Source organism: Leucopleurus acutus, assembly GCF_964270905.1.
Source record: "Leucopleurus acutus genome assembly, chromosome: 16".
Taxonomy (NCBI): domain Eukaryota; kingdom Metazoa; phylum Chordata; class Mammalia; order Artiodactyla; family Delphinidae; genus Leucopleurus; species Leucopleurus acutus.
In genome coordinates, this window is record NC_139158.1 from 71390699 (window position 1) to 71418490 (window position 27792).

General features: G+C 53.7%; 1 protein-coding gene across 2 annotated transcripts; it reads left to right on the forward strand.

Moving 5' to 3' along the window:
- Nucleotides 1–141: 141 nt before the first annotated feature.
- MYBL2 (MYB proto-oncogene like 2) lies at nucleotides 142–27758 on the forward strand (the record flags this gene model as incomplete). Of its 2 annotated transcripts, XM_082857151.1 has the most annotated exons (14): nucleotides 142–161; nucleotides 3848–3941; nucleotides 8230–8301; nucleotides 9192–9284; nucleotides 9471–9691; nucleotides 11698–11860; nucleotides 15075–15362; nucleotides 18077–18496; nucleotides 20553–20692; nucleotides 22162–22261; nucleotides 24085–24198; nucleotides 25500–25604; nucleotides 26903–27049; nucleotides 27630–27758. In XM_082857151.1, the coding sequence occupies 14 exons, from the start codon at nucleotides 142–144 to the stop codon at nucleotides 27756–27758; spliced, it is 2106 nt and encodes a 701-aa protein (XP_082713277.1). The 2 variants fall into 2 exon arrangements, with proteins under 2 accessions (XP_082713277.1, XP_082713278.1); XM_082857152.1 differs by lacking the exon at nucleotides 8230–8301.
- Between the last annotated feature and the right edge of the window lie 34 nt (nucleotides 27759–27792).

Here is a 27792-nt window from a genome sequence, read left to right on the forward strand (position 1 = left end):
GACCTGCGGCCACGCTGACGCTTCGCAGCGCGGCCCCGGGGCCCGGAGCGGCCGGAGAAGCCCGCACCCTGACCCCGGCCCGGCTCCCGCTCCGGGCTCAGCCGGCGGGCGGGCGAGCGCGGCGCGGCCCGGGCCGGGGGGATGTCTCGGCGGACACGCGGGTGAGAGGAGCCGGGAGGCTAAGGGCCCCTCCCCCCTCCCCGACCTCCCCCCCAACCCCGACCTCTGCCCCCACCCTCGCCGTGCCCTTCTGAGCCGGGCGGGGGTGGGGTCCTCAGGAAACGCAGTGTCCTGTGTCGCCCGACGCGGGGAGACGCGGGGGGTGCGCGCGAAGCCGGGGTCTCACGGGGGCCCCTCGCTCGGCTCCCTGGGCCTCGGAGCTGGGGCGGGCGGGTCTCCTGGGACCCGGGCCAAGCCCTGCATGATGTCATTTTGTCTCCCGCCTAATTGCGGGGTGGGGGTGGGACGGCGGTGTCAGCTGGAAGGGGCTTTACCGGTGAGGGAGGCGACCCCTGGAGAAGGAAAGTGATTTTCCAAGTCACGGCGAGCGGGCGGCCAAAGCCTGGGAGACTGTTGTCGTTCAAGCCTTTTGGGGTTCAGATTTGCCGGTGGCCATTTCTTAACATTCGGGGAAACACAGAACCCCAAGCTCCCTCCCTCGACCTAGGAAGGATGCAGGGGCGGGGGTGTTGACTTTTTGGTCCCCCACCACCTGGGTTGCGGACCCCAGCTCGTTTTCGTTTCGGAGACCTGTCTTCCTGTTCCACATGAGGGGTTTGGGGCAGCTGAGGTTGAAGGCGAGGGGAAGAGAGACTGATGTGTATCGAGACCGCTCTGTGCCAGCAGCCCCTGGGGTGGAGGCAGGAACTGCGGTCTCCATCTTACTTAACTCGCCAGAGAATGAGTAGCAGAGTCAAGCCAAGAACCAGGTCTGTGGGCTCCAGGTCCGTGTCTTAGACCTGTGCACCCGGTGCCTGAGCTCTGGGCTTTTCAACCAGTCTGGGAGTCACGGAGGACAATGGGATTCTGCCCTGTTCCCTCCCTGGATTCATGCAGCCCAGATAACTTCAAACCCCACTTCAGAAGATGTTTGCCTTCTCAGGCCCAGCATATAGACCTGAGAAGCAATCGTTGCTGGCTTTCCTTAGAATTCCTTTCAGCAAGGAAGCATCTGATCCCTGGGCAGTGTTCAGGCTCAGGGTGTGTCTTCCTCAGGCCACAATTTCTTAGGGCAGCTCCAATTCCCAAGGGTTGTTCTGGGCAGGCACTAGTCAGGCCCTGAATTTCTGGTTCAGGAAGTGTTAACTCCAGGCAACAACCAAGGCCCCAGACAACCCCCAGGTCCTCTGCTACTTCTCCCCTGGGGCTCAGTGGAGGACCTCCCCCCCACCCCCAACCAGGTGAGGGATGAGTTCTGTACCCTGGAACAGCATTCAGTTTGATTCTCGGCGACCCGCTGTAACTCTCCTCTGCACCAGTGCCCTACTTCCTGCTCAGCTTCTGACTCACCCTATCTGGAGCAGAGCCCAGCGCATGAAAGGGCATAGAAAGGGTGTGTTGGACCTCCATGTGGTTGCCACTACTGACTTAGCCTCTGCTTTTCCAGCTGGGATTACGAGATGAGGACTGGAAGGTGCTGGTTGGAGCCTGGCTTAGTGGAATTGGCAGGTGGCATAACCCTGTGAGCCTCAATGTTCACATCTATTAAATGGGGATAATGAGAATGCATGTGAAGTAGACAGTCATCATCGTGTTGGTGCTAGAAGTATATTACCTCACAGAACTCTCCCAGCCGTCTGAGCTGCTCTCCCCATTAAATAGAGTATTTTGGAGCACCAGAGAGTGTTACACAGAAACAGTCTCTTCCTCGAAGGAACATTTGCTGAGCTTCTGTCAGAAGCTGGGTGCTGGAGAACCAAAGGTAGTTTCTGTCAAAACAGAGTTTGGGGGGCAGTTGATGTTAAAGCCAGCTTCCTTCTGTTATTAGCATCTTGTAGAGTTTTTTTGCCTCCTACTTTGCGATAGTGGAGGACCCCATGAATTGGGTTGGGAATGACAAGACAAGGCTGAATTCCAGCTCCTCCTATGACTGGTGTATTGCTGGGTTTAGAAATCCGTTTGTCCCTTTCCTAATTCTAAAAAGTTTACTTGTATTAGCATTTCTTATCGACTAAGAGGCAGCAGTTTTGCATGTTTATTCATTCCTATGTCCAGCCATTCCCAGAGCAAACATTTCTTAAGGCATTTTTTTGCTACCCCCCAAAGGCCCTACAGATATGAGGTGGAGCCGACCTCTGTCCAGGTTGTCAAGGAGACAGGCAGTTGCAGCCTAAGGGCTTATGTTATGAGAAGGGAGGATTTCCAATGTGCTCTGGGGAGTGTGGGTGTGATTAGGAAGATGCTGAGAAGGGGAAAGGAGCGTCGCCACAGAAGGAAGTCCTCTTCCTCTTGGAGAGGCCTGTGCTTGCCTTGCTTGTTTGGAGCCGTGTAGGCGCTTTTCCCACTTAAAAATGCCTGACTTCGGAATGTCCCTGACAGAGGTGACCTAATGGAGTTGGAAGGGTGCTCTTGTGAGCCCCGGACATGCCTGGGGGTGGATAGCATGATCTCCGTTTTTGTAACTATTAAACCTGATAAATAGGAAGATTTTGGAGTAACTTGGAAAATTACCTGTTAGAAAAGAAAAGCATCCAGAATTCAAAGCTGCTTGTACTCTGATTTTTAGCTCCATAAACTAGACCTATGTGTAGGCAAGGATTGAGAAGGGGTATGCAAAAATGGACATAGTTACTGAGATAATGTATTTTAAATGGTTTTCTTGAACAATATTTCTTAAAATCCTGGTGCTTGATGATTACATACATCGTCAGCTTTTTTTTTTTTTTTTTTGGGCTGTGTTGGGTCTTTGTTGCTGCATATGGCTTTCTCTAATTGCAGTGAGTGGGAGCTACTCTTGGCTGTGTTGCGCAGGCTTCTCATTGTGGTGGCTTCTCTTGTTGCGGAGCACGGGCTCTAGGCACGCTGGCTTCAGTAGTTGTAGCACTTGGGTTCAGTAGTTGTGGCTCGCGGGCTCTAGAGCACAGGCTCAGTAGTTGTGGCGCAGCGGCTTAGTTGCTCTGCGGCATGTGGGATCTTCCCGGACCAGGGCTCGAACCCGTGTCCTCTCCATTGGCAGGTGGCTCCTCAGCCACTGCGCCACCAGGGAAGCCCACATACATCATCAGCTTTAATCCTTAAAATACCCATGCAAGTTGAAAAAGTTTTGTTATTTAAAAGAAAATTTGAAATAGGTGTCTGGTGTTGAATATAATATTCTTGGTGAAATCTTTTCTCTTTAATAAACTTATTTATTTATTTTTGGCTGTGATGGGTCTTCATTGCTGCACACGGGCTTTCTCTACTTGCGGCAAGTGGCGGATACTCTTTGTTGCTGTGTGCGGGCTTCTCCTTGCGGTGGCTTCTCTTGTTGTGGATCTCCGGCTCTAGGTGCACAGCCTTAAGCATTTGTGACGTGCGGGTTCAGTAGTTGTGGCTTGTCTGCTCTAGAGCGCAGGCTCTAGTAGTTGTGGAGCACGGGCTTAGTTGCTCCGCGGCATGTGGGATCTTCCCGGACCAGGGCTCGAACCCGTGTCCCCTGCGTTGGCACGTGGATTCTTATCTACTGCGCCACCAGGGAAGTCCTTGGTGAAATCTTAACTTCTTTTTCTTGTAGCTTTTGAAATCATTAGAGTGTTAACTGAAAATGAAAGAGTAAAGAGGTCATGGCCACAGTCCACACTGTCCGTCCATTATGTAGCAGCAGGTGGAGAGACATATGTCCTTGACCTTTGGCTTGCTTTCCCTGCAGTGAGGAGCTGGATGAGCTGCACTACCAGGACACAGATTCAGATGTGCCGGAGCAGCGAGACAGCAAGTGCAAGGTCAAATGGACCCACGAGGAGGTGAGTGACACCGAGGGGCAACTGCGGGGGTGGAGGTGATGGCAGCTGGGAGGCTGGACCAGGAACAGAGCCTGGGTTGTGTCTGCCTGATGCCCCGACCAGTATTATGAAGAGGAGGAGCTGATGAAAGAAGCAGATGGGGGAATTCCCTAGCGGTCCAGCTTTAGGACTCTGTGCTTCCAGTGCTGGGGGCCCGGGTTCAATTACTGGTCGGGGGAACTAGGATCCCACAGGCTGCATGGTGCGGCCAAAAAACAAAAAAAAAGAAGCAGATAGGCACTCTGGTTCTCCCTGATGATTCTTCTCAGAGCATTCCTGGGCACTCTCAGTATTGAGGACTCTTACGGGGATGCATCTCTCAGACCTTGGGGCCAGCCGTTGCTGTTGTGTCTCTTGAAAGCTGGTGTGTTCTGCATCGTGGACTTTAATTGTGCTTCTTGTCCTTTAACTGCTGGGAGGTTTAGCCAAATCTGCAAACCCCCTCTTCATTATCATTTTTAAAAAATCATTGTATTTTGTCTGCGATAGCAAGCTCTGAATTGATTTTATTCTTTAATCAAGTTTATGAAGTATAATTTATACACAGTCAAACGCACCTTTTTAAAGTGAACAGTTCCAACAGTTTTGATAAGTGTGTATTACTCACATAAGTACCACCTTGATTGTCCCCGGAAGTTCCCTTTGTGGTCCATCGTTCCTGGCTCCAGGCAGTCACCCATCCAGTGTCTCTCTGTTTGATCGTTTTGCCTGTTCTCGAATGTCCTACAGATGAAATCATACAGCTCTGCTCTTTTCTATCTGGCTTCTTTTGTTCAGCATAATGTTGCATGATTCAGTAATTTGTTCATTTTTTCTTCCTGAAGAGTATTCCATTGTATGGATAGACCATAGTATGTTTCCCTTGTTGATGGGCATTTGGGCTATTTCTAGTTTTTGGCTATTGTGGATAGAGCGGCTGTGAAAATTCTTGCCTAAGTGTTTTTGAGGATTATGTTTTCATTCATCTAGAGAGGATACTTAGGTACGCTCATGGTGTATGTATATGCTTAGTTTAGAAACTGTCAGGTTGTTTTCTGACTTGGTTGTACCAATTTAGACTCCTACTGGCCTTATCTTTTTATTCTACCTCTATTTTCCTGTATGTGTTTAGTTTTAAGTCTTTTTTTTTTTTTTTTCCCCTTACTGTTTGAGTTGTGAAACACTCTTAAATCATAAAAGATGTTTCTTCAGAGGAGTGCTAAGCCAGCCTTTTCTGTTCATCCCACTGTGGACCAGGGACTATATTCCACTCTTGCAGGCTTAGAAGAACAAGCAAGATGGGGTCCCTACCCCAGAGCATCTCTCTGCCTGGACCATGCCCAGGCCCGTGGACATGCTGTGGCCATCATGGTGCTGGCAAGACCGGCGTCTTTTTTTTTTTTATTTACTTTTGGCTGCGTTGGGTCTTCATTGCTGCACACGGGCTTTCTGTAGTTGCTGTGAGCGGGGCCTACTCTTCGTTGTGTTGTGCAGGCTTCTCATTGCAGTGGCTTCTTTTGTTGTGGAGCACGGGCTCTAGGCTCATGGGCTTCAGTAGTTGTGGCATGTGGGCTCAGTAGTTGTGGCTCGTGGACTCTAGAGCACAGGCTCAGTAGTTGTGGTGCACGGGCTTAGTTGCTCTGCGGCATGTGGGATCCTCCCGGACCAGGGCTCAAACCCATGTCCCCTGCATTGGCAGGTGGACTCCAAACCACTGTCCACCAGGGAAGTCCCAAGACTGGTGTCTTTTGTGTTCACTGTGGTGTCTCTCCTGTCTTATACTAAGCCTCCTAGACGTAGGAGGCACCTGTAATTGTCGAAATGCCTTTTTTTTTTTTCCTTCTCTTTCTCTCTCTCTCTCTCTTTTTTTTTTTTTTTGGCCTAGAGGCTTGTGGGATCTTAGTTCCGCGACCAGGGATTATAACTCGCACCCTCAGCAGTGAAAGCGCAGAGTCCTAACCGCTGGACCACCTGGGAATTCCCCAAAATGCTTTTAGAAGTTGAGTTTACTGTTGTCTGAGAAGTTAAGAACAGTTTCATGGAGTAAGGATTTGGAAATTCAGCAGTCAGGTGTGCAAAATGGTGGGTAAGTCAATAGAAATGGGTTACAGGTGGAGAAAAGCAAGAGGACCCCCCCCCCCCGTTTGGCTGGAGCAAAGGGTCCTTAAAGAGGAAGCGTGGTTGATTAAGATGGAAAGATCGAATGGGGTCCAATCCCGGAAGGCCTTGGACTTCGGACTCAGAGATGTAGGCTTGTTCAGCTGGCAAGGTGAAGCCATTGAAGGTTTTTGAAGCAGATGTGGGACATGACCACAGCTGGGCTCCAGGGAGCTAGTCTGCTGTGTGTAGGGTGGGTAAGGGATTTGGGGGCAGCCTGAAGCTGAGGGAGTTGGAGAGGTTGCTGTGCTGGGCAGGTGGGAGAAGATGGCTGCGGAGGGACAAAGACAGTGCAGGCGGGAGTGGACAGGTGGAGGGGGCCCATGGGGTCCGGCAGGAGCTGGAGACGAAAGTGTCCCCCCCGCAGTTGTCGGGGAGGATGGTGGTGCTGGAGATGGACACAGGGAACATGGGCGGAAGGCAGGGGTTGGCCTGGCCAGGTCGGGCAGGCGGCAGGGGAGGGCAGGGTGTCCGGGGCTGGCTGTGTGGCCGTGGGCTGGCTCAGCTACAGGATTTATGGGGACTTTGTCCAGCCGATGCTGGGCTGTGGCCAGGCTGCAGTTGAGGGTCTGGATTTCTCTGGTGGCCTTTTTTTCTGTCCAGGAGAGAGAGAGAAAAAGAGAGAGAGAGAAAGTGTGTGTGTGTGTAAAAACACCTAACGTTAAATGTACCATCGTAACTATTTTTAAGTGTACAGTTCAGTACGTGAAGTATATTCCCACCGTGCAGCAGGTCTCTAGAACTTTGTCAGCGTGCAAAACTGAATCATTAAACACTTAATTCCCCCCTCTCCTCCTCCTAGCCCTTGGCAACCACCTTTGTCTACTTTCTGTTTCTATGATTTGACTGCTTCAGATTCTTCACAACAGTGGACTCATACGCTGTCCTTTTGTGTCTGGCTTATTTCGCTTAGCATAATGTCTTCAAGGGTCATCCACTTTGTATCTTGCAACAGAATTTCCTTCTGTTTTAAGGCTGAATAATGTTCTACTGTATGGATATACTACATTTTCTTCTTTTTCTTTTTTTTGATTGAACCCAGGCCCTTGGCAGTGAAAGCGCGGAATTCTAACCACCGGACCGCCAGGGAATTTCCTACATTTCCTTTATATATTATAAGATATTAAAAAATTGATTCGATGGAAGAATACTTTACATACAGTCAACTACAACCATTAAAGTACAATTCAGTGAGTTTCAATGGACGTGCTACCATGAAACTCCCAGCACCGTCATCGTAGAGCGCTTCCATCACCCCAGGCATTTCTTGCTCCCTTTGCTGTCCATTTCTCCCTACCACCACCCCTGACTATCTTTTTGTCCCTATAGCTTAGTTCACATTTTCTAGAAGTTCTTAAGCGCAGAATCATGCAATGTATACTCTTTATGTCTGGCTTCTTTCCCTCATCACAATGATACTGTGATTTCATGTTGTTGCGTAAATCAGTACTTTATATTCAGGAGAACGTTTTAACAGGTACTGTTTTCCTTCCCTTCTGAGTGCGCTTGATTCTGCCCATGTCCCCCATCTCCAGTGCTGGGTCACTGTCGTCTCTGGCCCAGGTGCCTGTAATGGCCTCCTCTCGTTCATTCTGCCCACCTGTAGCCCCTTCTCCTGCAGCTGCCAAAGTGAAGTTCATAACAAGCACATTGAACCGTGACCACCCACTGCTTCAGTGCATCAGTGGCTTTGCATGACGCAGAGGCCCGAATCAACTCTGCTTGTGGTCTGGCCCCTGCCGTCCCCTCCAGAATCCTCTTGCATCCCTCCTGCTTGCTTCCTGCATTCTAGCCTCACTGGACTTCCTTGGAGCCTGTCCCTTGGATCCCCCCAAATAGGCCTCACCATCGACCTCTCCGTACCCCCCAGCACCTTTCCTTTTGTTTGCAGGAGCCTTTGATTAACATCTGCTTCCCTCTAGACTTTAAGTCCCATAAGGTTGGGCAGCTCCGATGCTGCCTGCTGCCATGCCTGGCGTGCCTGGTGTGTAGTAGGTGACCATTTCATGACTGAGTGGATGAGAGAGGCTGTTTCCTTTGGGGAGGGCTCCGTCAAGAGCAGCTGTTTTCTGCACACGTGTAGCTGAGCCCTCTGTCTCCCCGGTTTTGGCAGGATGAGCAGCTGAGGGCCCTGGTGAGGCAGTTTGGACAGCAAGACTGGAAGTTCCTGGCCAGCCACTTTCCCGTGAGTGCAGCCCCCTGCGGCCCCCTCCCCCAGGACAGTGGGCCCAGGACAGACTTTGTGTCAAGGAGTAGAAAGGGGGGTTCCTTACCAAGTCCCCCCCAGCTCTCCCAACAAAACAACCTTCCAGGCTTCCTAGGCCCTTTCTTCCCAAACCGGAATCCAAGGCACCCTGGTGTAAGCTTCTCCACGCAGCAGCCTCCGTGTGCCTGGGGGTCTTGGGCTCCGTGATCATGAAATCAGATGAGTGACATATTTGCATTTCTTCCTGCAAGTCAGGAGCGAGTTGGCGCTCAGTTTCGGTTTCTCAACCGTGAGACTGAAACTGAGGGGAAACAATACTTGAGCAGGCTCCATGGTGAGGCCCCTGCCGAGCTGGCTGGTGCCACCATGTCCAGCATCTAGAGGCTCCTGGTGATGCGGGTCCCCCTCAGATCCCCCCCCCCCCCCCAGCACTGCAGGCGTCTGGCAGGGAGGGGATGTGGCAGGAGCTGCTGTTGGCTTATTTCCTGGCTCATCGGGCAGTTCAGGGACCAAGTCACCAGACCCTCGTCACCTCCTCCTCCTCCATGTGATCTGAAACCTTCAGGGAGATACTACCCTCCCAGAAGCAAGCAAGGATCCCTGATGTAGCCTGCGGGCTGGGACGGGGCAGCCCCCGTGTGTTAGGGCAGCTGGCGGTGGCTTCCCACATGGTTCTGAGTTTGCCTGGTTCCATCCGGGCCCTCTGGTAGCACAGGGAAACCATGCGTGTTCCGGCCCGTGGGCAGGCAGTGTGTGGTGGTGCAGGGAACAAGAAAGAACCCCGCTGAGGTGTCCCCTGAGCCCAGTGTGTGTGCAGGGTCCAGGGCCACCATCCCAGGAGTTCTCACGGGCACCTGTCCTCTTCCCAGAACCGCACTGACCAGCAGTGCCAGTACCGGTGGCTGAGGGTCTTGAATCCAGACCTCGTCAAGGGGCCATGGACCAAAGAGGAGGACCAGAAGGTAATGCCCAGGACAGTGCCTGCCACATGGCGGGCCTTCACCCACCCCCGGGAGTCAAGGGGCTGAGGCTGCCCTGGGTGGTGGCCGGGCTGTCCAGCTGGACCTTGGGTGTGTGACATCCCACTGGTCGGCGCTGGGGTGGGGAAAGGGCCGGTCCCGCCGGCCTCACAGCAGCTTTCCCCCGAGGTCATCGAGCTGGTCAAGAAGTACGGCACGAAGCAGTGGACGCTGATCGCCAAGCACCTGAAGGGCCGGCTGGGGAAGCAGTGCCGCGAGCGCTGGCACAATCACCTCAACCCCGAAGTGAAGAAGTCCTGCTGGACGGAGGAAGAGGACCGCATCATCTGCGAGGCCCACAAGGTGCTGGGCAACCGCTGGGCCGAGATCGCCAAGATGCTGCCGGGGAGGTGAGCCGCCTGCTGGGGCCTTTGCAGGGATGTTCCAAGGCCCAGTCCCGATTTCTCTGGAGTTGTTCACTTTTCCCAGAAGCGAACGAGTCCTTCAGATTCTTGACGGGGTGGGAGGGGATAGGGGAGGCGGGGGCAGGGGGGGATCCAGCTGCTTGGAGTCTGGAACAGGGAAGGGAGGGGGGCCTGGGGGCCTCCCATTCACTGTGCAGCCTCTCATCTGGTCCCACTTTCGGCTCTGTGCCATCCCTGCCCTCTGCTGTGGCCGGGGTGGCCTGGTTATTTTTTAGAGAATAAACCTCTTTCCTCCTGCCTGTGAGGTCAGGGCCAGGATCTGGACGTCCGAACCATTGCCTGTTTCCACCCTACTCTTCACGCTGGGCCTGGCCCCTCCAAGCCCTGGGCCTCTTGGTGTTCTGCAGGGAGCATTAGGACGACTTGGCTCCATTCATGCTAGAATCCTGCTCCAGGGTCAATTCCCAGTCTCCTAAGTTGCTCACTGCTCCCCTAACTGCTTTCCATCTTCTGGAAACTTATAAAAAACCACTTACTCACCACTGTCTTCTACCCTGCTCTTTTCGTCTGTGTGCATTTTTACCTTATTTTGTTTCCTTTCTTTGCCATGGCATTGCGGTCCTGGGAAGGAGAGGAAATAAAATGCCAGATGGTCTCTTTCCCCTGGAGTCTGGAATCATCTGTTTCCAAAACTCAAACCGGAGTGTGTTATCCTTTTGGCATTTCTGAAAACACTTGGGTTGAGGACTCGAGCCTCTTTCCCGTGTGGCCAGCCTGACCTGGCTGATGCCACCAGCCTCGCCTTGATCTGCCGTCACCCTTGCTCATCTTTGGGGCCTTAGCTGCTCCGACCTCCTCCTTCCCTTAGACATGGGAGAGCTCTTTTCTGAGCACGAACGCCCTGTGCTCCTGGCAGCTTGGATGCCCTCTAACTTGTACCCATGATGTAGCCAACACGCTCTCATCCTTTGGTTCTCAGTGGGGACGTTATTTCCTCAGGGAAGGTTTCTCTGTCCTTTCCAACTGTGGTCAGTCCCTGGCCACCTCCCCACCGTGCCCCGACCCCTGCGCAGTCAGCACTGCGTCCTGACAGCCTTCAGTGGGAATGAACAGAGATCCAGACCCTCCTCTTAGACTGGTGGCTCTGTCAAGCTGCTATTCTCTGTTCACGGTTCAAGGGAAAAGCACTCTGCTCGGAAACCCAAAGAAGGCAGCGCCTCTGTGTGTCTGCACTTCTGAACTGCTGTAGGTCTGTGGGCTCTGACGCTGCTGAGCCCCCCGTGCTACTCACCGTGATGCTGCTGTGTGCTTCTGTAGTTTCGTACTTCTTTGTGCTTCGTACTGCTGTCTGCTCCTACTGCTCTGTTACTCTGTCTTGCGGTCCCTGTCTGCTTCTCTCCCTCCACGCTTCCCTGACTCCTGTACCACTGTGCTACTTTCTGCTTCTGTAGTGGGGGGTACTACTCCTGACTTACACCATATATGTTTCCTCTTTAATCTTCAGCAAGTGATGGAGAGTGAAGTAGTCTTTTGATTCTCCAGATAAAAAAGCCAAGGCTCAGAGTGGTCAGTAGTGGATCCTCTGTGCCCTCTTTGGCCATTTTCTGTCTGTGGGACGTGATCAGGGCTTGTGTTCCAGGTCACTGAGCCTCAGGACAGGGGCCACCGGTCGGCAGCTTGCTTACGGCTCCTACCAATGCGGAGTGAGTGGGAAAGGGAATGAGAGTTCCCAGAGTGTCTCAGTGTTAGGATTTTACCCTGTAGGCTGAATAAGACCTTTGCTTATTTCTCAGAGGTGTATGGAAATACTCCGTGAACCGCTACAGGCTGCAAGCATATCAGACTTCATCTTAGAGCTAAGAACCCTTAGAACTCCTCAGGCTGAAGCCTTATTTACAGAAGTGGGAGCTCAGCTCAGGGAGGCTAGTGATGCGCCCGGTGGCGCACGGGCCCCAGTGCTGGGGTCAAAGATCCCCGGTTGGCCCCTGTAGGACAGACAATGCTGTGAAGAATCACTGGAACTCCACTATCAAGAGGAAGGTGGACACGGGAGGCTTCCTGAGTGAGTCCAGAGACAGCAAGCCCCCCATGTACTTGCTGCTGGAGCTGGAGGACAAGGACGGCTGCCAGAGTGCCCCGGCCTCAGAAGGCCAGGTGAGTGGGGCGGGGATGTCAGGCAGCTCAGCCACTGGGCTTGGGCTAGTTGGTTTGTTTTCATGTGTATCCGAAGCCGTCTCACCAACACCTACCCCTCCTTTTTCACCTGTTCCGTGGCTGTTCCTTAATCCTACAAGAGGTTCTCACGGTGGCCTCACATCTCTCATGAGGGCCTTTCCCTGTGTCACCTGTGCCCATGCTTGGTGCTCGTCTGTCCACAGATGCAGGATGCCAGAGCCGACGCCAGGTGAAGAAAGGTCAGGTGGGGAGGTCCTCAGCCTCCTGCTGTCCTCAACAGCTTCCTTCCTACCCGTTGCTCTTTCCAGCCTTTTCATACTAAAAGCACATATGCAATTCTAAAAAAAATCAGATTTGTTGAGGTACAAGCACATACAGTAAAATTCACTGTGTTTCATGTGCAGGTCTGAGTCATGACAGCTTTAAACAGTCCTGTGGCCACCACCATAGTCAACACACAACCTCTCCATCACCCCCCATGTTCTTTCAGCCCTTCTCCCATCCTTAGTCCCTGGCACCCTTCATCTGTTTTCTGTCTCTGTAATTTTCTAGAAAGTCATATAAATGAAGTCATATGGTGTTACATTTACAATTGTTAACATCTCCCATCCTACACTCCAGAGCATACTATTTTTAAAATTGAAGTATAGTTGATTTACAATATTATAGTAGTTTCAGGTGTTTATGGTTATTTTTGAACTATCTCATATGATTTATTCTTAAAAAACAAAGATTTGAAGCACATGTGTCAGAGTATGAAGATGGGACATTGCTGGGTACATGGCAGGTGACACGCTTCCTCTACACTGTTTTCCAATCTTTTCTGTAATCGTGAACTATTGAATAGTTCTTTTTAATGCTCCACCTTTCCTTTTCCTGCTGGCCAGATAATAACTGTTCACTGCTCCAGTTCTTCTGCAACACCCTGCTGGAGCGTTATATCATGTTTTTGCCTCTCTTTCCGGATTTTTCAGCTTCAGAGACTATTCCTTGCTTCCCAGATATGAGAGCATCTATGCGGTAACAGTTGAAAAAGCTGTAAAGTGAAACGTAAAAGGACTTCTCCCTCCTGTCCGGATTCCCCATGGGTCCCCTAACCAGAGGAATTCACTTCTCAGTTTCTTGTATGCCTAAGTAATATGTTTTCCAGGCTTTTACTTCTGATTAAATAAAAAGCATCCGTGCCCCAGAGAGAAACAATGTGCGTCAGCAGACACGGAGAAGTCGTCTTTCAGGATAGGGCAGAGTGGACAGTAGTCTCTGAAAATCCTCCTTGGCTGAAAGTCATTTCCTAGACTGTTTTCACCCCCCTGGCGCTTTGTGTCTGGGAGGCTGGCCCTACTGGGCCAGGGGGAGCTCCAGACCTTGATCCTGAGCACACAGGTCAGGTTACAGTGTGGGTTTCAGCCTCACCCACTCCTCTCCACTGTCATTTTAATGGTTCTATTGTGCTGGTAATTTCTTTAATTAAGGTTCACCTGACTTTTTGTTGTTAGAAACAAAACTTTAATGTTGTCCTCGTAGCTAAATCACTGCTCAGTTGTCTCTTGGGAAATTCCTAGAGGTAGATAGATACATTCTTTAAAAATGATAAGGGACTTCCCTGGTGGACCAGTGGTTAAGATTCCTGCTTCCAGTGCAGGGGGCCTGGGTTCGATTCCCTGATCAGGGCACTAAGATCCCCCATGCCGTGTGGCATGGCCCCCCGCCCCCCAAAAAACAAAAACAAAATAGACGTTAATACATTTTGCTAGATTGCCTGCCAGAAAAGGTTCACCTGTTCTGTGTGTATGGGACTGCCTCACTAGTCAGTGCTTGCAATTATAAATGATAAGTACTGAACTTGATTAGAAATTGCCAAACTTTTTCCAAAGTGGCTGTTTTCTGAAGTGGGAATCACATGTTGGTCGCTTTTAAATAGTATTCATAGCACTCTTCCCCTCCAGTTATAGCAGTTATAAGGTTTTAATCCAATCTGCTCTTATCTCCTTTTCTTCCTTTGCTTATATCACAAACCATTTCCATTCTGTTCACTTGACAGCAGTGGCAACAGTAGCTACTAATTAGGTTGAAAGGTTTTCACACAGTTGTTGATCTGTGCGCCCTCCCTGCTCAGTAAGCCTCAGTGTCCTCATTTTATAGGCGAGGACACTGACCCTCATCACAGGCTTGCCGGAGCTGGGAAATGGCAGAGCTCTGTCTGCATCCAGAGACCACGTCCGTCCGTCCGTCCCCCCCCCCCCCCCCCCCCCCCCCCCCCCCCCCCCCCCGTTAACACGGGACCCGCTTCTCGCTCTCCAGGCCTCTGTTAATCACTTGTGCTGTTTGCAAGGCTCCTCAGGGGCCGTCAGGTCAAGGAGTCAAGCTTGTTTCGGAGGTTCTGCCAGGAGAGCGATTGCCCTAACGATCTACCTCTTTTTCTTTATTTCTTTCCTGTCACAAAATCAGTCTCAAAAAAAAAAAAAAAATTAGTCTCCACTCCTTTTTCAAACTTTCATTTTGAAATAATATTACGTATACAGAAAAGTTGCAAGAAAACTGCTCGCCTGTATCCTTTACTGGGTTCATTCATTTTTAACATTTGTCAGATTTGCTTTATCTTTCTCTGCGTACATTTATTTTTTTTAAAGACCCTGTAGTTAATTATTTACTTAATGGCTGTGGCACGCGGATCCAGGCCCCCTGCAGCGAAAGCCTGGAGTCTTAGCCATGGACCACCAGGGAAGTTCCAATATGCATATTTTTTTAACCTGAGTTATTTGAGAGTTGATTCCATACATTGTGCCTTTTATTTCTTAATACTTGAGTGTGTGTTCCTCAAAATAAGGACATTCACCTGTGTGACGACAGTACGCACTTGGAATTTAACATTGGTGTGGGGACTTTTGACTAACCTACCGTCTAGATTTCACTTTTTCCTGCCCATGATCCAGTCCAGGTTTAGACACTGCTTCGTTGTCATATGTCTTTCGTCTAATTTTATCTGGGATAGTTCATCAGCCTTTCCGAGCCTTTCACGATACTGATGTTTTTGAAGCATAAGGTAGGGCTAGTTATGTTATAGACTGTCTCTCAGTTCAGGTTCACTTGAGTTTCCTTATTATTAGATTCGGGTTGTGCACTGTTAGCTGGAATACGGCATAGTTTATATCTCATAACGAAAAATCCAAACCGCGTGCCCTGTGCCCACCAGGGAAGTCTCGTGACCGGCTGGCCCCCGGCGTTCCCTGCCCTGAAGGAAGAGGAGAGCAGTGAGGAGGAGGCCACGGTGGCTGCCCCCTCCCAGGAGCAGGAGCCCGTCCCCACAGAGCTGGATGGAGTGCGGACGCCAGAGCCGCTGGAGGACTTCCCCAAGCGTGAAGACCAGGAGGGCTCCTCGCCGGAAACCAGCCTGCCCTACAAGTGGGTGGTGGAGGCCGCAAACCTCCTCATCCCTGCCGTGGGCTCCAGCCTCTCTGAAGCCCTGGACTTGATCGAGTCGGTAATGTTGGTCACGGCGCTTCACAGTGGGCCCCGAGCACCCCCAGCAGGGAGCACTTTCTCTCCGTAGGCGTCCGTCCTTCCGTTGTCTCGCTGATGTGGCTCAGCTGGTGCCGAGTGCCCAGCCCAGCACCAGGGCCAAGATAGTGGCTGTGCAGCGCCTGCCCTCGGGGAGCTCCTGCCTCACCTGTACAGCGCAGGGTGGGCTGGGAGGGCTCACGGTGGAAGCCGTACGACAGAGTCCTCAGGGCTGATGGGGAAGGGTGTTTGAAGCGGTAACACAGCCCGGGTGGGCACTGGTGTTTGTGGCAGCACAGGTGGTTGGGTGTCCCTGGAGAGGACCCTGGGAAGGGCCAGGGCTTGGGGCTGCAGTGGTGAGCGGGTCCTGATTACTCAGGTACAGCTGCCCCTGGGGCCGCGCTGCCTGTGGGTTGTGCCCCGTTGGGGAAGGCACCCCGGTGGGGGGTGTGACCAAGGTGTGACCTCCCAGGTCCATCAGCCAGGCCTGTGGTGTGAAGTGGGTTTTAGGAGGTGGTGGGCAAGAGGCCGGCGACCAGGGGTAGAGGGGTTCAGTGGGCAGCGCCCATACTCACCTTCCCACTTGGGCTTCCTCCTATTGGCTGAGAATATTGATGTTGTTTATTGAGCATTTGCTAAATACCAGGCTGTGGGTTTAACATATAGTCCACACGGTATCCTGTGAGGGGTGTCCTTTCTGTGTTTTGCAGATGAGACTGAGGCTCAGAGAGATCAAGTAAGTGTACCCAAAGGTCAAAGGTCACACAGCAAGTAAGGTCTTAACCATCATGCTGTGCTCCACTTCCTGCCCAATGAGCGTTTGGATGGTGGGGTGGGTCTCAGGTGGGCTGTCTGCTCAGACCCTCTGGCTCTGGGTCTCACCTCTTGCCCCTAGTGGCTGGGACTGTGATGTCCCCTTCACTACAAGGGATTTCAGAGTAGCGATGCGTGTGTCAGTCTGTTCAGCAAATAGCTCCGGGGCCACCGTGGGCTGTCACTCCTTTGGGCTCTGAGGAAGGGTTGAGATGAGAGTGGGCCCACTCTGCATTGCTGGTGCCGGTGAAGTGGGTGGTGGACTCAGCTCAAGCTCAGAGAGGTTAGGAGGCTTGTCCAGTGTCACGCAGCTGGTGAGTGCCGAGCTCGAGCTCTCCACGATGACCTTCAGCGACTGATGGGGAGCGATAGTAGTTGCAGAAACACTGCCGTCTGTCTCTCCGGGCAGTCCTTGTAGCATGTGCTCCGGTCTGTTAGATGCCATCCATTCCGGGCCTCTCTGAGGTTGGGGTTGGCTGCTGGGAGGAATGCCTGGAGACGGCACAGCTCTGAGCCGGCCTCCACCCTTAGCAGTGAACTTGCCAGGCTTCTTTGAGCTCCAAGGACCAGAAATAGAAATCACCACTAGGGTCTTGGTCCATTCAGGGCCAGACCTCCAGGGACCAGTGGAAACTTCTGTATCCAGAAGCCTTTGGGCTGGGTTGTAGTTTACTGGGCAAGGGCAGAAAGACGTGGGCGTGCCTCTTAGAATTGCTCTTGGAAACTTAGTGACTTCAGGGCGATCATACCCTCTCTGACCTGGCTTCCTCAGTATGAGAGGGGAAAGTAATGCTTCTCTAGCAGGGTGGCTGTGGGGTTGGAAACAGTGTAGGTGAAGCACCCAAGGAGGCGCAGGGTCATGGAGCCCAGTGGTGCGCTCTGGGTACGTGGCTGGCAAAGCAAGACCCTTCAACCTGCTCACGGCCTTGGGCCCAAAGCCTCACTTCCAGTTCTCTGTTAAGGAAATAGCTACAAACGCAGGAGAAGATTTACATCCAAGATGTTCATAAAGATGCTATTTTTAATTTTTAAGAATTAGGGGGGAAAACCTAATGTCCTATAGAAAGGGGACAATTATGTAACATGTCCAAATGATGGTACATTTTACAGCCCTTAAAATTGTTAAAAGTTGACCTTTTTTCACTATAATAACAACTAATATTGATAGTAAATATTAAACTCATAGGTAATAGAATGAGGTGCAATCATTATTCCAGCTTTATCGAAACTTTAAATGGAAAAAAGAAGTTAACTAGAAATGATTTGTACTAAAGTTAGAAACATTGGAAATACTAAATATTTAGGGACACATGTAAGTGGTAATTGATGAACAAATGCATAAAGATGGTAAATACTAGATTCAGGCCGTGATATCCTGCATGCGGGCAGAGGATGTGCCAGGTGACCTGGAGCTTTAGTGACAAGGTTTTATTTCTTAGGCTTATTGATGGGTATGTGAGTTTTCTTTGTGTTTTTCTTTGTGCTTTTTGTATATCTTAAAAACGTACAGAACATTTTTGTAAGTAACAGCAAGCAGCCACGGGCACGATATGACTTCAGTTATGTTTCCAAATACAGATACAAAGAAGGATCTGAGGAAGGGCAGGCCAATGTTAAGGGTGATGGTTTCTGGGCTGTGGGATCGTCCTTTTTTTTTTTTGGCTGGGCCACGCGGCTTGCGGGATCTTAGTTCCCTGACCGGGGAACGAACCCGTGCCCCATGCAGTGGAAGCGTGGAGTCTTAACTACTGGACTACCAGGGAAGTCCCTGTAGGATCATGCTTGATGCTTGTGTATTTTCCTTTAACGAATGAGCCCTGTGGTATATGAACCGGTAGAAAAGCAGAGCCGTTGCAGTTATTCCTAAACCCCCTCTCTGGGCAGGACCCCGATGCCTGGTGTGACCTGAGTAAGTTTGACCTCCCCGAGGAGCCGTCCGCAGAGGGCAGCATTGGCGGCAGTCTGGTGCAGCCCCACCCATCGCAGCAGCAGCAGCAGCAGGCCCCGCCACCCCGCCAGCCTGCCGCCGCTGTGCCCAGCGTGACCGAGTACCGCCTGGATGGCCACACCATCTCGGACCTGAGCCGGAGCAGCCGGGGCGAGCTGATCCCCATCTCCCCCAGCACTGACGTGGGGGGCTCGGGCATCAGCACGCCGCCCTCGGTGCTCAAGCGGCAGAAGAAGAGGCGAGTTGCCCTGTCACCTGTCACGGAGAACAGCGCCAGCCTGTCCTTCCTGGACTCCTGCAACAGCCTCACCCCGAAGAGCACGCCCGTCAAGACCCTGCCCTTCTCGCCCTCCCAGGTGCGTGGACCCCACCCCGACCGTTCTCTGGGCGCGGGTGACAGCCCCCCTGTGCCCAGTGCTGGGGACCCTGGAGGGCAGAAACGGGCCTGGCCCTGCCCTCATGAAGTGTCCGTGCTGATGGGAAGACCAGTTAATAAAAAAGGACCCAAATAAACGCGCTGAATGGAGTAAAAAAGGCGGCTTCTGGTACTTCGGGTGCATCTAGTCGGGGAAGGGTGTCAGCCAGGGCTTCTATGAGCAGGGGGATTGCTGGAGCTGGGGGCAGAGGGTGATAAACGGGCCGAGAAGGGAAGAGGACTCGGCGTGTGTTAAGAGTGAGTTTACTGAGCACCGATTTTATAGCAGGTTTGCCAGCCCTGGGGAGCGAAGGGGCTGATGACAGCCCTGCCCATGGAGAGGATGGCTGGGGTGGGGGACTTGGTGGTCACCATGTCCTGAGGAAAGTGCTGTGAGAGGAGCAGTTCTTGAGTCGCTGAGAGCTTGTTGTGTTGAGTACTGCTTCCCAGGCTCTGTTTGTAATAGACACAGTGCTGGGGGAGCCTGGGGGCCCTGTCTTTCCTAGTGGTGAGGGAGGCACTCAGAGTGGTGTCTCAGGTGGGGGTTGCTGACCGATTGATCGGCTTGAATAAAGGCTTGGAGTCAAGGGGAGAGCAGAGTGTGGTGTGAAGTCCGGAGCTGGGACTCACGGATGGGGGGCAGGAGGACTGATGGGGACAGGAGGAGGGTTGAGGGATGGGGGCTGGGGCCTCGGGGAGTCCTGGGTACAGCTAGCGGGTGTGCATGCGCTGGGGGCTGTGGGTGGGGGATAGACTGGAGGGGTGGGGCAAGAGGGGGGCAGCGGCTTTGGGTCTCAAGGGTCTCCTCCCTCCTGTGGGGACGTGAGAGAATGAGGCCCAGTGGTGGCATGTTTCCAGAGGCCACCCTTTCTGCTGTAGAAGGACTGTGGCCAGGCCTTTGTATCGGGATGTCTGGTGGTTCTGCAAGGTGCCCTGTGTTAGTTCACTTGGGCTGCCGTGACAAAGAACTGCACACAGGGGGACTGGAACAACGGACTCATTTTCTTAGTTCTGGAGTCTAGAAGTCCGAGAGGGTGTGAGCAGGATTGGTTTCTTCTGAGGTCTCTGGCTTCTAGGTGGTAATCTCCTCTCTGTGTCTTCAGGTGGTCTTCCTTCAGTGTCTGTGTCCTAATCTCTTTTCTCTTATAATCTCTTCTTTTGTAAACTTCTTCTAAGGACACCAGTCTTATTGGATCAGGGCACACCCATGTGGCCTCATTTTACCATAATCACCTCTTTAAAGGCCCATTTCCAAATACAGTCACAGTCTGAGGTACTGGGAGTTACGGTGTAAACATGTGAATTTGGGGAGAACACAGTTTAGCCCATAGCAGGCCCCCCATGAGGGCTGCTGGCTGGAGAAGGAAGACAGCAGGGCTGGAGCTGCCCAGAGAGCAGCCCAGGGTGACGGGGTGCAGCTGCCCTGCCCAGGGACCCTGCAGAGGGCAGTGGGCCTGAGGGCTGCAGGTGGCCCTGAGCTGCCAAGGGCACCTTCTGGGCAGAGGGGAGAGGGTGGTGCTTCAGATCTGGGTTTGAGTCCCGCCCCTGTCTCTAGCACTCAGCGCAAGAATCCAAACCTCTCTTATCTGTAAAGGGGGATCGTAATCTTTACATTTCAGAGGATCTGTGAAAACTATGTGAAATTCTCAGTGTGCAGTGCTCAGCTCTGGTGTGAGAGGGTGTGTCTAAGTGTTGATGTCACCATCTCCATCATCACTGACCCTCTGTCGCAGTTCATTTAAGAGCTACTTTCTTTTCTGAAAAGGAGCTGCTCTCGGTCAGCTTCCTTTGCCTTAAGTACACCGTCAGCAGCACGTGGGGGTGGGAGATGGACCTCCCATCATCCTGGCAAAGCGAGGATTGGGTGATGCCCAGCCTGGGGTCTACATGGACCTGCTCAGTGGTCCCTGCCCATCTGTCCTGGCCTCTGCTCTCTGGCGCCTGCCGGTGGGCTCTGAGGTCATCACCTTGTCTTGTTTCCTTTGTCTTCCTGGCAGTTTCTGAACTTCTGGAACAAACAGGACACACTAGAGCTGGAGGGCCCCTCGCTGACGTCCACCCCCGTGTGCAGCCAGAAGGTGGTGGTCACCACGCCACTGCACCGGGATAAGACGCCCCTGCACCAGAAACACGCTGCGTGAGTGCTGTGCCCCTGCCCCACCTGCACTGGGCCTGCCCCTCCCCAAGCAGTGGCCGGCCTGGCGCAGGAGGTTCTCTGGGGGAGGGACCCCTTGGAAAACCGCCTGAGACTCTGTTACAGGAAGGCCGCCTCCTCCTGGTCACCACACCTCTTCACTTCCGTCAGGGTAGTCTGCTGCTTCACCTCTGTTCTAATTCTTTCTTTTTTTTTTTCTTTTTTTTGGCCGCGCCGCATGGCTTGAGGAATCTTAGTTCCCTGACCAGGGATTGAACCTGCGCCCTCGGCAGTGAAAGCACGCGGAATTCTAACCACTGGACCACTAGGGAATTCCCCGTTTTTTATTTTTTAACTTGCTGGTTTTCTAATCTCAGAAATGGAGAGAGTCCACACTGCCACGAAAAATTTAATCTCTGCATCCTTTATAAGTTTCAAGTGCAGATCCGCTGTGTTTGAGTAGCCCTGCGTGGAGGACAGAAGGGCCCCCGGTTCTCTCGTCTCTCTGGTGCTTAGTCAGGGGGGACGGCCGTGCCCCGCCTCCCGTGTGTGTGAAGCACAGCGTTTCACCTCCAGCCTGTACAGGTTGCTTACCTGCTTCTGTGGAGGTGCTCTCACAATAAGTTTCCTCCCTTGTGTCATCTTGAATTCCAGGTAGAGAGAGTTACTTAACTGGTCTTCTGCTTGTTACATGTGCCGGGGAAGAAGCATTGCTATTCATGTTTCAGCAGTTAAGTTGTAATTCAGGAATCAGTTCAGGAGTTTTAGTTCTTGTAATGGTACGTAATTTCAGAAAAGATGTATGAATCGCTTGGTCAGAAGTCAGTCTCTCAAGAGTTGATCTAACATTTACCATAAGTAGGCTTCATGAGAAATGATTCTCCTTTCAAGCCGAAATCCTGGACTTCAAATCTAAGCTCTTAAACATATGCTGGAAGCAAGAAAAAGAATTGATACTTAGATAACGTTTCATGAGAAATGATTCTCTATTCAAGCCAAAATCCTGGACTTGAAGTTCTTAAACAGACAGCTGGAACCACAAAAGGAGTCGCTGCTTCTCCGGAGAGAGGTTGGAGAGGGATGCGGTCTTCCTGGATCCCCACCTTCCTCGCCTCCCCCTTCTCTCGCTGGTTCTGCAGTGTGGCCACAGGCCGGCCTTGTTTTATGGAGAATCCTAGTGACAGCAGCCTTCTCAGTAGTTCTTCCAGCCTTTCGGGTGTGCTGGACCCTCTCAGACCCTTTCCCGTTTCTGAGGATAGCCCTTCCTCTCAGCCCCCGTAACTCCCTTCGGGGGTGGGGAGGTGGGTGTGTGGGCAAGTGTGATGGGAAGAGACTGTGTCTGGGGGTGGCCTCCCTGCTGCTGAGGCAGAGGTCTGGTGGAGGGCGGTGTGGGACTCACGGGCGGCCTGCAGCAGAGCAGCTGGTGTCTGCCCCCAGCCCCGTCGTGAAGCCGCCTCCTCTGTCCCCGGCAGGTTTGTAACCCCAGATCAGAAGTACTCCAGGGACAGCACTCCTCACACACCGACCCCGTTCAAGAACGCCCTGGAGAAGTACGGACCACTAAAGCCCCTGGTACGTGGTACGGCCGGGCTGGCCGTCCAGCCATTTACGGTTCGCAGGGCCCCGTCCCTCCGAGATCTCATTAGATTCTCCCAACAGCCTTGAGAACTTGCAGATACCCTAGTTTTACAAATGGGGCCCCCGGGGTGGAGTTACCAGTTCATCAGACCTCTCTTGAGCAGCTGCCACGTGCCAGGCGGTGCTGGGTGCTGGAGCCACGGTGGCGTCCTGGTGAAGCTGGGAGTTTGGGGTGGTGGAAGCTGGCATTCAGCATGTAAGTGCATAAATGACTAAATACTCAGCACGTGGCCATGCCAAGCGGAACATGGGCAGGAGTTGGGACGGAGAAGGACCTGCTCGGGCGCTGGGGCTAGTTCAAGAAAGTGGCGAATTGCTCCTCAAACCGAAGCCTTTTGACCAACTGCCCGTCCTTTGCAAAACACGGGAAAGCACTCAGGGGTGGGCTGGAGATGGCTCGCCAGTGAGGAGACACCTCCTGGCGTGCTTCCCCAGCAGTGTGAGAACGGCCCTTCTCCCCTGACTCTTCCTGGTTCGTGGGACGGTCCTGCTTTCCCCAAGGGCAAAAGAGAGAGCTGGCACCCCGGGTTTTCTGAAATAGGCTGTGTCTTAGAAACCAGCTGAAGGTGGGAGAAAGGCAGGTTGTGGAGAAGCATTTCCTGTGGACAAAGCCTGCAGCGAGCTCCCCTCCATGCTCACCACGTGGGGTCTGGGTGGTGGAGCCGTGGTCTCCCCATGCTGGGATGCAGCTGGTGGAGTTGCACAGGCCCCAGGCCAGGCCCCAGTCAGCACTGCCCTTTCCTGTCTGAGTGGGGTTCGGCTCCCGGATACTAAGAGGTCTACGTGCTCTCCAGGCATGGCTGGAGGGTGAATCTGCCCTTGGCAGTGATAGTTCAAGTACATGGGGGCTTTTATTATTATTTTTTTAATAAATTTATTAATTTCTTTATTTTTAGCTGCGTTGGGTCTTCGTGGCTGTGCGCGGGCTTTCTCTAGTTGTGGCGAGCGGGAGCTACTCTTCGTTGCAGTGTGTGGGCTTCTCGTTGCGGTGGCTTCTCTTGTTGTGGAGCGCGGGTTCTAGGCGTGCGGGCTTCAGTAGTTGTGGCTCACGGGCTCTAGAGCTCAGGCTCAGTAGTTGCGGCACGTGGGCTCAGTAGTTGTGGCTCGCATGATCAGTAGTTGTGGCGTCCGGGCTTAGTTGCTCCGCGGCATGTGGGATCTTCCCAGACCCAGGGCTCGAACCCATGTCACCTTCATTGGCAGGCGGATTCTTAACCACTGCGCCACCAGGGAAGCCCACATGGGGGCTTTTAGAGTGACTTCTTGGGTGTTACTGTACCCTACACCTGCTGCTCAGTAACTCTCTCCCTCCCCTGGTCTCTGCCACCTGAGCCCCCAGGCCCGAGAAAGGGAAATGGAATCAATGTCCCCATTACTATGGGACCGAGGGGTGAAGGAGTTAGGGTTTTGTGTGCATCCAGGTTCTAACCTCACAGCTGTGTGGCCTTGGGCTGGGGTCTCGCCCTCTCTGAGCCTCCGTTTCTACCTCGTGGAAGAGGTAGACAGCTCTTTCCCCGGGTTGTGTGAGGTTGGCTGTGGTCAAGTGGGGACAGTCCGGGCCTGTGCGGCTCTCGGTGAGCAGAGGCCAGTGTCCCAGGCAGGACAGTTAGTGGCCATGGATACTGTGTGTGAGGCCAGTGTCCCGGCACTGGGCCTCCTCCCTGCTTTGCCTGGGTCTGCCCCGCCGCTCCCGTGAGCGGGCTCTGCCTGTGTCCTACGGTCTGGGTGCAGGGCCTCACTCACATCCCTGCCTGTAGCCCCAGACCCCGCACCTGGAGGAGGACTTGAAGGAGGTGCTGCGCTCTGAGGCCGGCATCGAGCTCATCATTGAGGATGAAGTGAGGCCCGAGAAGCAGAAGAGGAAGGCTGGGGTGAGTGGCTGGTGGAGCGGGGAGCGGGTCTGGTAGACATAAGGCACCAGGGGAAGTGGAACTATGGCCCTGGCCCTTTGTTCCTGCAGAGTGGTTGTCCGTGAAACCAACCAACGTAAGGCCTTGGTGCCTGGGACCCTTCCCTCTTCCCCTTTGAACTGGTGCCTCACTTATTCAGCACTGTTTGGACCCCTCTGAAGCGGGCTCTGGGCTGGGGGTGGTCGTCAGAACAGTAAGCAAGACCCAGAGTGGTCACTCCCTCCAGGAGTGCAATGGGTGGAAATGGCAAACACCCTAGTGCCTCAATACATACGGTGTTACGGGGGTAGAAAGGGCACAAAGAGGATCTCAAGGGAAATCCTTCGTATGGAGCCAGCCAGGTGTCCTGGCTGCGTGAGCAGGTGGGGGACAGCGGGCTCCGGTGAGGTGGGGAGCTGCTCTGGGCAGGGCCGGGCCATACTGGACAAGCTCTCCCGCCACCGGGCACGTGGGGTTTCCCAACAGCAGGTGGCTCTATGTCCCCTCTGTCTTTGTGCCCCTTTCTGTGCCCTCCTGGGGGCAGGGAAGACGGGAGTGTGCCAGGGTGGAGGGTGTGTCTTTGTGCCCCTTTCTCCCCAGGTGCCCTCCTGGGGGCAGGGAAGACGGGAGTGTGCCGGTGTGGAGGGTGGGTGGGAATGTGGGTGGCCAGGCTGGGAGGGACCCACTGGGCTGGGCCCCTGGGCCTGTACGTAGAGCATGGCCAGGACCCTCCATGGCCTCTCTGTGTCCGAAGGTGGTTCTGAGCCGCGGTGGCACCTGTTTGGGGCACAGTGCTGGGTTGGGGGGTGAGTACTAGTCTCAGAGGCCCTCCCTGGCATTGGAGCTGACCCTGGCCTGCTTATAGGAAGTGCGGGGGTGGGGCTGAGCATTCCTTTAACAGCCTGTGTCCTGTGGGGTCCCACATCTCCGTGTCACTCACCGGCAGGTAGGTGTTTTAGCTGTAACTTGGCTGTTTAGGGGAGCGTTTCGTGCAGTAGAGACTTGGGGGATGAGGTTGGGTGGAGGGTGGCGTTGGTGTCCTCAGTACCAACACTGAGCGTCTGGCCGGGCAGTCTGCTCTGTGGGCAGTCTGCAGCAGGGCCAAAGTGTCCCGGTCCCCCCTCCCCGCCCCCAGAAAATCCTCGCCAGCCGGGCATGCCCGAGGACTCCCCTGCACCAGGGCCTGGTTCTGTGACCAGGGCAGCTGGGGCAGGCGTCATCAGGCGCTGGTGGTGACCCAGTGGAATCCAAACGCCTGCCCTAAGCACCTCCTCCTCCCCCAGCTGCGGCGAAGCCCCATCAAGAAAGTCCGCAAGTCCCTGGCCCTCGACATTGTGGATGAGGACGTGAAGCTGATGATGTCCACGCTGCCCAAGGCTCTGCCTTTGGTAAGGGGTCTGGGAGAGAAGCCATCCTGTGAGGCCACCTGCTCCTCCCCACCCGAGCTGCAGGAGGCTGGGGGGACGGAGTCTCCCTGGGGGCCTTCGCCTCTTGAGCCCTTTAGCCTGGAGAGGACCCTGGAGGTGGAGTCCGGTGATTCTCGGGCTGGGCTTCCACATGCCGGGCTCAGCAGGGAGGGGGCAGCTGGGCACCACACCCCTGGCTTCAGTCCAGACAGCCCTGCTTGTGTCTTTCACAGAAAGGTTTGTTTGGCAAGAGTTGCTTTGCTAGAACCCGTTTGACAGCTGTGGTTTCTGAGTCCCCAGCGCCTTCCCTTGTGTTCTGCTCCCGAGGGTGACCCAGGAGAGGGTTGGTGACGTGCCTCAGGGCATAGCCAGGGGATTGGGGCACCTCAGCTCTGGCATGGGTGCTTCCCAGTTCCCAGGCCAACCTCCAGCAAGGGGGCTGCTGCCTACACAGAGCCTGGGCCCCAGAAACCATGCCATGCTAGTGATCCCTTGCAGCAGACAGTGGGGTGAGCCCGTCTTCCGCTGGTAGCCGACAGTGAGGGCTGTGGCAGAGCTCATGAGACAGCATTGCCTGACCAGCTCCTGCAGGTGCGCCTGCTGCTCTCGTAGCCCGTGCAGACAAACCTCCCTTTGGCCAGGCATCCCCGCCAGCTGGGGACTCAGTGCCCGCCAGCCAGACCAACCGGCATCGCCTTGGGCAGGTAGAATAATTAGCAGAAAGAGAAAAAGTTAGGGCAAGTGGTTAAGAGCAGAGGAGGTGGAGTGGGAGGCCTAGGGTGAGTCCTGACACCGGGCTCTGGTCTCTGGCATCTCTTAGGTCCCTGAGCCTCAGGTTCTTGCCTGTAATGAGGGCACTGAGCCCCGTAGGCTGTTAGGAGGGTAAAGGCCTGTCCGGGAGTCCTGGGGTGCTTTGTGCAGCTCCCAGTGAGTTCTAGTCGACGCCGGCACCTCTGTGGGTGTTTCTGGTCCCAGGAGAAGCTGGAGCATCTTCGTCTCCACCTGGGACGGGGAGGAACCAGATTCATGTAGAAAGGCACCAGCATTATTGGGCGTTTACTAGGTGCCAGGCTCTGAAACAGGTACTTTACAGCTGTTTTCCTACTGAATCTTTAAATGAATTTCCATCTGGAAGAGGAGACTGAGGCTTAGAGAAGGAATATCCTGCCCAAGATCCCAGCAGAGGTGGTGGTGCTGGAATGTGCCTGCTGTTTTGTTTTCTCCTTCCCACAAAGAGCTCATGGCAAAACGTTGAGCCTTCGATTTGGTTTTGGTTTCAGCCAACCAACATCCCACCAGGCTCCTCTGGCCTCACCCCGTCGGGCAGCAGAGAGGACAGCAGCCTGCTCAACGAGGGCTTCCTGCAGGCCAAGCCCGAGAAGCCTGCAGCCCAGAAGCCCCGAGGCCACTTTCTAACTCCTGCCCCTGTGAGTGCATCCTCCTCGGACCCTTGCTCTGTGCGCTTCACACCTCAGGGCCTTTGCACAGGCTTTGCCTCTTCCTGATTAACCTAGGTTTCACATCTCTGTCCAGACGTCACTCCCTCAGGGAATCTGTGTACTAGAGACCACGCCCTCCACTAAGCCCCCCCTTCATGATGTGGCCTCACTCGTAATTAAGACATTGTCTCTGTGACTTCTGTCCTTGGAGGCAGGTGTGCCCTGCCTGCTCCTCTCACCATCTGCACAGCTCAACACCTCTCTGCTCCTCACCAGCCTGCGTGGCTGTAGCTTTTCCTCATGCGGAGGCTGGTGCCGCGTAGTAGGGGTGGGGGTGGGGGGGCTTGTGGCCTGGTCTAGCCTCCTTGCTTGACATCTGAGGACTCCCAGAGATGGGAGTGACTTCCCCAGGTCCACCAGGAAGGTGCAGTGAGCACAGAAAGACTTGTGGCTTCTAGAGGGAGGGAGCGTCATAGAAATGTCCCCACCCCTCCCCGACCAGAGTCGCCAGGCTTCCCTGGGAGCACGCTGCCCCTGCCTGGATGGTAACCCTTTTGCCTCCTCCCAGATGACCAGTGCCTGGAAGGTGGTGGCCTGCGGGGGCACCAGGGACCAGCTCTTCATGCAGGAGAAAGCCCGGCAGCTCCTGGGCCGCCTGAAGCCCAGCCACACATCTCGGACCCTCATCTTGTCTTAGGGGCTTGGCAGTCACGAGCCCATTCTCATGTTTA